The 13,209-nt window shown below is 36.1% G+C and overlaps 1 protein-coding gene across 1 annotated transcript in view; it reads right to left on the minus strand.

Moving 5' to 3' along the window:
- The window catches only part of LOC149781933 (general transcription factor IIH subunit 2-like), a 49,356-nt gene that overhangs the window by 22,079 nt on the left and 14,068 nt on the right, over nt 1-13,209 (minus strand). Inside the window, exons 5-8 of the mRNA XM_089936133.1 lie at nt 12,277-12,382; nt 9,554-9,644; nt 8,213-8,300; nt 3,254-3,330 (exon numbers count right to left, since the gene is read on the minus strand). Coding sequence (XP_089792259.1) covers nt 3,254-3,330; nt 8,213-8,300; nt 9,554-9,644; nt 12,277-12,382 — 362 coding nt within the window. The remainder of the gene's footprint in view (nt 1-3,253; nt 3,331-8,212; nt 8,301-9,553; nt 9,645-12,276; nt 12,383-13,209) is intronic.

Genomic DNA, 13,209 nt, shown 5'->3' on the forward strand with positions numbered 1-13,209 from the left:
TGTAAAATGAGTTTTCAGTCGATAAACAGACCAGTTCACTAACGCCACCCCACCCACCCCCCAGTTTTCTCGATGTCAAAACCCCATTGTGCGCGAGTTATCGAGGAATAGGTGTATTTAATGTAGATCTTGTAATATTGTGTGGAAAGCTTATTTTATTCTTTCATTCCGTGGCCTTGACCTTTGAACTATGACCTTTGAAATTGATAGGGCTCTTCTTTAATGGATACAGCTCATTCTGCAGAAACCAGTTTTCCTCTTTCAGTTTCAGTTAGTGACCCTGGCCTTTGATATTTTGACCCTGAAACTAAGTGCTGGTGATTCACAAAGCTTGGTAACTGCATATTGTGAAAAACCCAAATTAATGTGCACAAACAGTTTACCTTCTTTCAGTCAGTGACTCTGACATTTTAGTTATTTGGGTCCATTGAAGATCATTTCTATGACCAAATGCAAGACATACACAAAGTTTGGTAAATGTAGATGGTTGACAACTAAAGCTATTGTGAAGAAAACAAATAGGTAACTGATGGACGTACCACATGAAAATAAAAATGTGGATATATATAAATCTGAAACAAATAAAGTAAAGCCTGTTATGAGAGACCGCCCCTTCTGTCAACAAAAAGCTGTCTCTCAAGACAGGTGGTCTCTCATAGCAGGTTTGTACAAAAAGACCAGTTTCCAAGGTCCAGTTTCTGAACAATTTCAAGAAAAATAACCACAATCACTGTACATATATTTTCTTTATTAATAGTTCTTGCTAAAATATTGTATGTATTCATCTGAAAACAAAATTATATATCAATAAAGATCTACTTCTATCATTAAACATGAAATTGCATTTACATCTGAAGATCACATACTTTAGCATATGAAATTATTTCTGAATTACCTAAATCTGTTTTACCAACATTTAAACCACTTGTTTGCAAGTGGCCTGCTCTTTTTCACTTCTTTAGTTACAATAATCATTTTCTCCAGCCTTAAAATTGGTCTCTTTTTAGTTTGAGGTTTGTCCAGTGTTATTAAGGTTCTAGGTGTTAAAATTATTAGTGCTCAGTTTTGGCTGGGCTGTGGGAAAATATGAAAAATCTATACATGTGCATTGCATATCAAACAATTGATAAAATAAAAAGTAACAATTGTCTCATCCAGAAACAGAACCATTTACTCACGAAAAAAGTCAATGGCTTCATTCAAAGATGACATGCAGGATTAACTCTATAAGCAAAGTGTGTAACCCGGTTGCACCAACTTGAATAGAAGACCGCTTTGTGATTGGGATGTAATCACTTAATATTCGGGGGGAAAAACAACAAATATCAGAAATCTTGAACACTATCAACCAAATCCCGCAAACAATTCTCTCTTGCTGGTTTAATATGCAATGACCTTATTCAACCTGGCAATATGAATAAACTCTAAAGGCAAACATCATATGCGACCACTGCATCAACTTTGGCACTACAACGGCAATTTGTGAGATGTACATTAGCCTTGTTTATGGACTGTAGCATCTATCACCAGTAGCAACAATCCTTTTTTTAAATTCCTTTTATGTTTGTTTTTTATTAGAACAATTGTTACTAATCAAGAAGTTGTCATAAAGGTCAGTGGTGTCTGTCTGTTCTAGCAATATGGTCATTCATAGGGATGCTGGGTCCTACTCGTACATATTATCCATGATAAGGCCGGGAAGCAGGCTATGTGCAGGAATAATTAGTCTGGTTCCCTGCTTTTTATGCTCCCTGCACTGCTCACCCCCTTAAGAATAGTGGAGAACAACACAGGGAGCATACAAAGCAGGGAGCCAGACATACGAAATAATCTACATATACTTTAGTCTGGTTTATGACAAACTATAAAACACTATAAGCATAGCTACAAATATTCAGACATCGGTAGCCAGACTATTTGTTAATTTTCTTTTTATTATTTAGAACAGTATGAGTGGCCTTTCTTACAGGAATTAAATAAAGGTCAGTGGAGTTTATCCTCATCCATGGCAGTGTCAAAATGCATATTTTGCCAAGATATCGCGTTTGCTGGTCATGTTCAGCAGGTGGTTGCTCATAGCAGAGCGTTTATATAATAAAATCAATCCGTGCATTTTGAAAATTACAAGTGGTTGCTCGTAGCAGAGGTCGCTCATACATGTAGCAGTTTTTACTGTATTTGCAAAAATGTAACTATCCATCTTTTTTTAAAGTATGTTAACATCTACCAAATCCAAACTAGTCATTCTACGCTGTTGTCAAATATGAACAAACATTAAGGACCTTACACATACCTAATCAAAAACTGATCTACTATGAAAATCTGAGCAATTTCCATGACTAACCATTACAAATCCTGTCGCTTTCAAACATTTCCCAATCTAAAATAGTATATTTTACTGTCTAAGCCCCCCCCACTTGCTCTCCAACTACCTTGGATTATGAGACGAGGATTGTAACCCCCAAAACAACACAATTTATGTCTTAAAAACAACACAATTTATGTCTTACTGCCATGTGAAAAAAATAAAAACATTTATAGCTGCAGTTGAACATTTGACCTTTAACCTGAAAAGTCAGTAGCAAACTATAGTATGAAGTTAAGAAATTTCAAAATGTTTAGGATGATGAGGAGGACTGGAATTTCAGTTAGCTGGTTAGTATTTAACCACAAGATGTATAGACGGATGGCAGATAGGGTGTCATAGTAAAACTAAGACTTTATGTTCTTAAAAACAGTTTGCAGATAATGATCCTTTTGACCACAGCTTCCACCTATTCAAAACATAATGGTCCTTTTGACCCCCAGCTTCCACCTATTCAAAACATAATGGTCCTTTTGACCCCCAGCTTCCACCTATTCAAAACATAATGGTCCTTTTGACCCCCAGCTACCACCTAATCAAAACATAATGGTCCTTTTGACCCCCAGTTTCCAACTATTCAAAACATAATGGTCCTTTTGACCCCAAGCAACCACCTATTCAAAACATAATGATCCTTTTGACCCCCAGCTACCACCTATTCAAAACATAATGGTCCTTTTGACCCCCAGCTACCACCTATTCAAAACATAATGGTCCTTTTGACCCCCAGCTACCACCTATTCAAAACACATTTTCTGCTGTAAACTGTATAACTATTTAAAATGTTTGATCTAAAAAATATCAATGTTAAACAACACACAAAAAAATCTCTACACTGATAATGCATTTGAAACAATCCTTGATCTATCTGCACCAGGTATTACTTACCGTAGCTGGGGGTGGTGTAATATGCTGAGTAAGCAAATCTTTGTAATGGGCTTCATCAAGAATCACATTATATCTACCTGAAATACAAAGAGCAAATGAAAGCACAAATCTAACTTGCATAGCTGAATTTAAGACTTAAAAATTCTACAATTTCACAAATAGTCAAACCTGTATCAAGTAAACACTCTCAGTACTGGCTAAAAAGGTATTTTTAGATAGCTGATCTTTACTTAGTGGGTCAGCTGACTGGGCAAGCCAAAATTGAATGCTGGAGGGAGCATGTGGGCTATCAACAGAATGTTGAAGCATTTGCTAGAATGAAGTATGTAACAAAACTGATACATCTGTTTTTCTTAACAAATTTATCTAAGACTGCAAAATTAATTCAATTACTCAATTCCTTTTCTTAAGACACACAAAATTTGCATGGAGCTTTGCCTACCTACCATCATATACAGCTGCTATATGACACAAGTAAAAAGGTCGAAATTGCAAACAAGTGATTTTCATATTTGTTGGTGAGATCTTCACTTTACAAGTCTCCTCTAAAGGAAACTTTTTTCTTCTAGTAAAATATGTTTTTTTCTGGAATACTTACCCAATCTTAATACCACTGAGAACTACAACTAACTTGCAAATCCAGCTCTCCCAGATAAAACTTTTTAGATAAAAGAGCTAAAAGTTATCTGCCCACCTAGGTGCTGGTCTGCAAGAGTGATTTCCCCTTGACATAGGGACTGTCGGCAAAACCCATGAATATCTGAATTACTACTGGAGCATAAGGCATGCTCTATATATGGATGTAAAAAAATTAGTTTCTTCTTTAAATAAGTTACCCAATCATAATAGGTAAGATGAATAGGTAAGAGGTGGAGGGAGGTCATCCCCTTACACCAGAGAGAACTCCGATCCCATAAGGTATGTGAGATAGTATCTAAGTAATCTGACTGATGAAGACTCCATCCTTCAGGGAGTGGCTCCAGAAAGGGAAGTCGTGAATCTGCGTCTTATGAAGCTCTCAACTGACCTGGGAAGGTGACCTGATGTACCATGGCTATAATCCCCACCAGATCAAGATGAACCCTTTTGGATGAAAGATCTCAGAGGTACAAACTGGAGAATATGAACTCAGATTTCCATCTCACAGCATGGATAATGTCAGTTATAGAACAATTCTGGTAAAAGGCGATGCTTGTGGCAACTTCTCTAACCTCATGAGCTGAAATGCAAAACAAATTCATCTGAGTTGGAGTTATTTCTAGATATGCAGAGCAAACAATCCATTTAGTTCATGACTAGAGGGTCTGTGCTGTTGTATTGTCCTGATCCAGCTTTTGAGGCAAAAATAGGTGTGATCTCCCTCAATGCAATGGCTCTGTATTATTAATGTAACACTTCAAGGCTTGTACTGGATCCTATTGGTGGCCTTGAGCGGAAGTGTCCAGAGTAGACAATGATTTCAGTACCCACCCAGGTCTGGTTGCTCATGGAAGGAAGCCAGCTCTTGGCAATGAAAAAGGGAACAATCAAAAGTGAAACTGGTCTGTCTTGGAACTGCATGGAATTCAGATCCCCTGATAGGGCATGTATTTCGCTGATTCTGCCTGCCACTGCCGATGTAATGTATGCATGCAGGTCTTGTATGTAAGGTGAGCCAAAGGTGCCTCTGAAATTGGTTCAAATGGTTTCTTTGTTCAATCAAGTTAGTATTTGGGCAATGGGCTGACCTTTATAGGTGTCAGCAATTGTGGAACAGTAATCTTTGGTTGTGTTTGGTGCTAATTCAGACCTGCCAACCCTGACGAGTCCACCTCAGTAATGCAGTTAGTTTTTTTCCTAAAGTTTGACCAGTTTTCAGTAATGTGTAACAAAATACCATAAACTTATTGTAAAGCTGGAAAACATTAAAAGTTCTGTATTTGGAATGTGCAGCGACAATAAACATTATCTTCAACTGAAAAATGTGTAAAGTACACATAGACTTTATTTACCACTAGTACAGTTGCACAAATTTTATTTCCAAACCCTATGGAGCTCAATGGCTTGTTACTATCTCTCAACTTGATGTAATTCGTGGATTTTTTATTTTTTTCCATTTCACATGACGACAGCAATCATATCTCCCACCATGAGTCCTACTCAAATTGGCATGTGATGTCCAATAAACATAATTGTGTCCCTTCCAGATTTTATTCAAAGAATCTGAATATTCCTTTTTATTTTTCTGTGTTAATTATTAACATTTTTCAAGAGGCTTATTTCCCCATTTGTCTTAAACATGCATCACTTGCTGGACGCCATTTAAAACAAAATTCTATCATCAACAGTTTGCTCATGTGGATGCTTCGCATGAACAAATATGTGCAGTTTTAAAGCATCTGATGTGCTGCTGTAAAGTTATTATGGTTCCATGACCAATTTCACTACTTCTAATATGAAATCCAGATCCAAATCTAACACAGATGAACAGGACTTTTCGGCAATTATCATTTTTCTGTAGTTTTTGCTTGTATGCCTGTAAGAGTTGGCAGGTCTGCTAACTTTCTCATGAAGAAGCAGAGAAAGATAGTTGTATTAGGAATAAATTAATGTAGTGGTAGAATGTGTTCTTGTGTATATCACTGTGTAAAGTTTCCATTTGCTTTCATACAGTTTCAATGTAGATGGACTTCTTGCTTCAATGATTTTCTCCACGACTGATTGTGAGAACTGTTTGTGTCTGAGGGCCTGTTTGGTATGATCCAGATGTGCAGTTTCAGTAGGTCTGGGTTGGGTGTGAAATAACTCCCATCATGGCTGTTTGGATAAATGAGGGAAATTCTGTATTTTTCAGGGAATCTCCAATGTCAGAATGAGGTTACTGATCCACAACTTCTCCCATCTGAGTGGTGCAATGAGAATAAATCAACACTTCATTTCTCTTGCTTTTTGTATCACCTTTGGAGTCAGAAGTGTTGGTGGTAAGGAATATGCATGCAGGCTGTTCCAATCTATAGGTAGTGCCTTGACTGTCCAGGCTTGGGATCCAGGACTGGTGAGACAAAGGTTGGGAGTTCACTATTTCACCATGTCACAAACAGGTCCACCAATTGCATGTCCCATCAGGTGCATACCTAAGTGAAAACCATGGGATGGTCAGACCATTCCATCTGTGTCAGCTGATAATTTTGGGACAAAGTATCTGCTATTGTATTTAGGCATCCAGGAATATGACAAACTTGGATTTGTGGTATTTCTGCACCTGTAACTTATTATTTGCACAGAAAGGCAGTGCATTATAGTGTTACTTGGACAATAGCAGACAAATTTGCCAAAATAATTCACCATACTACCTGGAAAAGGTTCAAGGACAACCTGTACAAGGAAATGCAATGAAAAGTGGCATCTGGACAATACATGCATTAGCAAAGGAAACTCACCTGTATGTAGCCAGTCATTTTGGAATTATACATACATTATATTATACATATATTCAGAGTTTTCTATAGGTCTCATGGACTTGCCATTTTTCAGCACACGATAGGCTATACATGGCGGCCAGTATTAATGGTGGAAGAACCCAGGAAAACCCAGGAAAGAACCACCGACTCACGAGAGCTACTGGCAAGCTTTCTCACATACCCACATTGGCTGAATCCGAGAGTCGAACCCACACAGAGAGGTGAGATGGCAGTGATCTGTAATGGAGAGCACTCTAGACCACTCGGCCACTCGGGGCCTCAACAAGTTTAGTAAATTCAACAAATAATTTATTTCCCTAGAATACGAAGTGAAACTTCAAAAGACACTTACAGCTTCCAGTATTATGAATTAAATCCCAAATAATCCAGAACATCCTATCACGAGTCCAAAAGCACAGATTGCTTTTGAAAAATGATAATTTCTAATGGAAAATTCCATCAAACTCATAATGAAAGTCAAAACTTGAACTTAAATTTTAGTAAACATCTTTACTTCTTAGACTTATGACAAAAATCAGGTAGACAAAACATGTCAATAGGTAGGCAAAGACTAACCTCAATCACGGAAAAAGATCATGTGATGTGATTTGGATTTTTATCTTAGCTTTAAAAAAAATTAAGTCATATCGCTATGATGTCTGCAACGTGGCAGTTTATAGTGATGTCTAGCACTGGGGCACCATGCCGAAGACATGTAGCATGATGTCCCACCCAGTCACATTATCCTGACACCAGGCCGACCAGTCCTAACACTAACCTCTTAATGCTGAATGTCCAGCAAGGCAGCTGTTATTACCATTTTTGTAAGCCTTTGGTATGACTTGGCCAGGGATCAAAACCAAAATCTCCTGCATCTGAGGCGGATGCTCTAACCACTAGGCAACCAGAGCAGTGGAAAAAGGTCAAGCACGCAATATAAATTAAATATACACGATACAACTCTTGATACTGTGCTTTTGTGAGGTCTCTAAAGGGTGTGCTAATTAGCCTGGGTGGAAGAGGTCACTTAAGTAATGACAGGATTATCCCTATATCTAATAGGAAGATCACCCTCGCTGACTCCACTTAGGTGGGCAGACAAATTTTAGCTTTTATACTTATGTTTTAGTTTCAGGGGCTGAATGTGCAAGGCAGCAGTTTTACTCTTAAGGTATAATATCATTATCAAATAACATATTTTCACGGAAAGAAAAACCACATAAATAATTAGCATGTCACTAGTAAAATGGATGCTAATCCATCTGGCAACTACCCATTACTTGTTTATCATTTCAGCCACTCAAATTTCTCCCATCTAAAAACAAAACTAAACAAAAAACAGAATTTAAAAGTTCTACAAAATATTTTATTCAGTTTTAATGTTCTGAATTCCTTCAAATAAATTCAAAACATTTTGGGAAGCATTCAACAACTTTTATAACCAATACAAGGACTGTTCAAGGAAAAATACATTTTTGTGAAACCCCTCAGATTACATTTTTTTTTCATGACTGCATACCATTTGTATCATGACAAAGCTTCTTGCAGATGCGTACTTCAGCCGCCAGACCAATAATGGAACAGGAAATGTTGTTCTCTTTCAATAACTGCAAAGCAAACATTATCATTATTCCCAGTACGTTGAAATCCAAACAACTTTTACATGTTATCAATTTTAAATCACACCTATTCTGATTTTTAACACCTGAAAAGACAATATGCTGTCTCACTAATGTATGTCACAATAGATTGAAAATTACATTCTTTTTTTTACCCTAGTATGACTCAAAAAAAGATTCCAGTCAAAGTGCAAAAATGTTGGAGACTCAGGTTTCAAGTAAACTTTCACTAATAGTGATGACAGTCATGTACAATTACTAAAACAACAACACATTTCCACTACAAATCAGAAGAAATAAATTTCTTACTGTGAGTGTGCACATAGTCCCTGCATCACCAAGAAATACTTTGCACTAGCAATGGAATATACATCTGACCTACAGTACTAATTAATAATGTGTCCAATGTTCCAATAAGTCTTAATTTGTAAGTCAGTTCTTTACATTAAATGCATTACTGATTATCAGATAAGTACTCCCAATAACATGTGGTCAAGGCATACAGTCTTTAAGTAAAAATTAATGTACAGACATTTTCTTATCAGATTTACCATGAACATGACCTCTGCTGGACTGCAGACTTTGCAGGGTTTTTACTACTCTAGGTGCTACCTATTTATATAGTTTGGTCAAGGAACTAACTCTAGAACAAATTTATTCTGCAAAACCCAGTTTTGTATTTCACAACACATACCGTGTTATGCTGCCGCTTATAGCAATGGTTCGAAAACCGTGTTACACACTCTTACAATATTACCGAGGTAGACCACATGACAGGGCAGTCACCATGTATATGTACCAAAGAAATAAAGAAGTGAAAAACGAAACTTAAATGCGATGATGTATACAAATGAAACATCAGGGGCTATAAACATATTAAGTATGTATCGTACCGTCTTAAACTATTAACTAGAAATAGTCATTTGTCAAATTATCGAGGATGCCAGCCACCAGCACGATACTCCATATTTTCGCTAAATCAAAACATGTTGACTATTCCAACTAACCATTAATCAACAAAGTAAACAAAACAGAGGATCCTACAAAATATTATTGTCAACTCATCTGAGCAATTCACTGGTAATGCACAGATTTTTAAAAAAATCAATACTGAATTGGGTGGCTTGTATGAATGGTGTTTACTGTATGCAAGCATCCACACCTCACTCCCTAAATGCCTGTTATTACTATATATATATATATATATATATATATACACACACACACACATACACACATACCTTGACAGTCTCTTTGATGTTGCCAGGGTCACATGTTGTCAGGCTAGCAAACAATATCAGGATTTCTCTGCTGGCATGACTTGGCATGTGTCTGCACATAAGAAAAACAGCTTTAACATGCTTCAGTACAAAAGAAAAACAAAAAGCTTTGGTATGTGTCTATACAAAAGAAAGACAAAATGCAATGGCAAGTGTACAGAAGACAAAAACAGCTTTGGCACAGGGTTCCTGCATCAAAATTTATTTTACTGTCCAGGAGATTTTAAGGAAAACATGACAAAGTTCAAGAGTCATTGTTCAAGCCTGATACTTTGATTAAAAATACAATACTGCAGTTGAAGTACGAGTGCAAAAATCTCTTAGTTACCAGAATCAACCATGGCTACTTACATAATATGACAATCGTTGCAAAAAATTTCACTACAAAGTTGCAGTGCATAAATAACATATTTTCTCTAATAAAATTTTTAGTTTAGCTCTCTGATATCAAAATCCAGGACATTTTATGAAGAAAAAAATAATTTTTTAATTATGTTTCAATGATATTTCAGCTGAATTCAAATTCTAGTTGGATTCCAGAACCTCATTAAAAACCAGGAGGGCATGGGATCCCTCTTTGGCATGTGTCTATGCAAAAGAAAGACAAAGAGCTTTGACATGTTTCTGTACAAAAGAAAGATGAAGAGCTTTGGCATGTGAATATCCAACAGAAATACAAAGAAATATGGCATGTATCTGTACAAAGAAAGAATTTTACAGATTCTGGTGAAAATTATGTCTGGATTGTGATCAACACGAATATGATTCTGAAATGCTTCAACAAACAAGTGGTCCAAGTGGACTTGATACTGTTCAACAGGCTTGTAAAGCTTAACAGCTGGTTATTTCGCTATACAGGCTTAAGTAGTACTTTAAGAACACATCCTCTTCAAGCTATATATAGTACCAAACTTTGTATTATGTCAATTTGACTTATTTAGCATAGTTTTATATTTTAAAAATCCAAAGAAAAAGGTTGTATAGTCCTTGCTTATAATTAAAATTATCCAAGAGTTTTAGAAGTTAAGTTTACAAACAAGACTTTAATTTGTGGTCTACTCAGCCTCATGGCTTTCACATAAATAGAAATCAAAACTCACATGTAATATTGGGGGTCTCTTTAATAGCCATGGGTTTATATACTCTAGGTAATTAAACCTGGTAATGTTTCAGAACAAAAGTAATTTTTTATTAACAGTTAAAAATGAAGAAAGAAAAATATTCTGTCAGTTATAGCACAGTGAATATAACATAATCCTATACAATATATCTGACATATAAATGACCAATGTTGTAGGAATGTTACCATGACAATACTAGTAATTGTCAAACTATATTTCAAAACATTTATATTCTCTGACATTTTTACAAAATGGATGTTCTTATTGGTGGAAAAAATCAGCATTATAAAACAAAAACCACTATTTTGCACACACAAAAACATCTATAATTGTGAACAAAAATTATTATGGCCAGGCAAGCTAATAAAAAACAAAAGTTGCTGATGCATCAGTCATAACTGCTTGTTTTGTGGGTTTAATATCATTTTTAGTGCCTGATAGGCTAAACATGGCAGCCAGCATGTCTGGTGGAAGAAGAACCCAGAAAAAAGCCCAGTAAGAACCACCAACTCATGGAAAGTTAGTGGCAATTTTTTTCATGTACCTTCATTGGCCAAGCAAAGCACTTGAACCCACATGGACAAAGGTGAGATGGCAGTGTTCTGTAAACATGAGCAGCTAAGACCACTGAGCCACCCTGGGCCCAATACTGGCATATGCCAATGAAACATTTGTTGTTATGTAGATATATTAAGAACATCATATTCTATATATAATACTAAAGAACAAAATGTGTAAGGACAGAAGTCAATAAAACCAAAGCAATGAAAATACTGCAGGATTCAGAAATTTAAACATGAGATCAACACTATAAAATAGTGAGAATCCATATACATTTGTTGAAAGTGCAAAAGGAACAATGCTTCCCATGGAGACAAAATGTAAATAGTTCTGCGGACAGATTTAAACCATGTCCATCAAAGTAATAATTATACCTTTCCAGCTTGTATTTAATCAGAAGAACAGTTTGCATCATTCAAAAGGAAGCAACCAGGTGTTACTGCACAGCTTCATTGTGTTGCAAAGAATTTTTCAGGCTTTTATACAGTGAATGAGAAATAAAAAGTAACATACCATGTGAATACACAAACTGTAAAGAGTGAATGGAGTTTAGCTAAATATCATAACATTCAGAATCAACAAATTTTGGTTATAGACTAATACCTATGCACCAAAACTAGGTGAATGAAAAGAATGAAATATAACATTCTTGATTCAAGTTACTTGCATCTACTATTCTTCTGTCTCCAGTAACCACAAGCAAACTATCCAACTAGGCTAAGCAAACTATCCAACAAGGCTAAGCAAACTATCCAACAAGCTATCCAACAAGGCTAAGCAAACTATCCAACAAGCTATCCAACAAGGCTAAGCAAACTATCCAACAAGGCTAAGCAAACTATCCAATAAAGCTAAGCAAACTATCCAACAAGGCTAAGCAAACTATCCAACAAGGCTAAGCAAACTATCCAATAAGGCTAAGCAAACTATCTAACAAGGCTAACAAGTGAATGTATAAATTTGCTACATAACATTTTGTTTCTTGAAAGTTACCCTGCATACCTGAGCATCTGCAGTGCCAATTCAAGAGAGTTCTGGAGGGAGGGCTCTCCCTGACAGCTCCGTGTCACTAATGCCTTCACTGCTGATATATGACGTCTAGGGTTACCTGAGAAAAAAAAGTGACATTAATTTTGTTGATTATTCAGAAATACAAGGATACTATGGAAAGTTACTTCTTGTTGCCCAAAGTGCCAAGATGCATATTATACATTGGTCCTCTCCTATATTTTCACTTGTGTGTTAATCAACAAAATTTACAACATTTTAGACTGCATGTTAATTCATTTTGTTTCCTAACACATTCTGGGTTTGTTTACAAGCACATTCAGGGTTTGCCTAATAATGGCTTGAGGTGAAAAGAGTGTAGAAATATTGGTGCTGATAATTTAATAAAGACTAGAAAGACAGAAGAGATCACACAGAATAAAGAATAAATGTATGTTATTTATGATGTTTTATCTCAAGAAGAACTGATGGAGCAAGTGTTGTACATCTGAAATCTGGATTGACTTGGTCCTATTTATACTCTTCCCACCCTCTGATACTCTGATTTGGGTGCTAGAAAAAGGAATACTGTCGCCTTACGCTCAGTAACAAAGAATGCTGTGAACAAACATAACACGGCACATTACATGAGGCAAGCAATAGATGAAAATACAATCAAGGCAGCAATCACAACAGAATAAAAGAGCACAAAATCAGCGCAATTGTTGTTATGATTGCCAACTGATCCTGTCCAAAAGATATATATGCTTTTGATGACGGACTACCTCACAACAGTATAATGAAAGGAAACAAGGTACAAGTATTGTAAATATTCATAATGACACAATTTGGGTATTATACAATTGTGAGATTGACGTGGCACTACAAGTTAGTTCTTTTACAGCACTAGAAATCCAACAAATTATTCTGTTCTTAGTCTGGTTTTTT

The sequence above is a fragment of the Sinohyriopsis cumingii genome, chromosome 15 (assembly GCF_028554795.1).
Source record: "Sinohyriopsis cumingii isolate HCF-2022 chromosome 15, ASM2855479v2, whole genome shotgun sequence".
In the NCBI taxonomy this organism is placed as follows: domain Eukaryota; kingdom Metazoa; phylum Mollusca; class Bivalvia; order Unionida; family Unionidae; genus Sinohyriopsis; species Sinohyriopsis cumingii.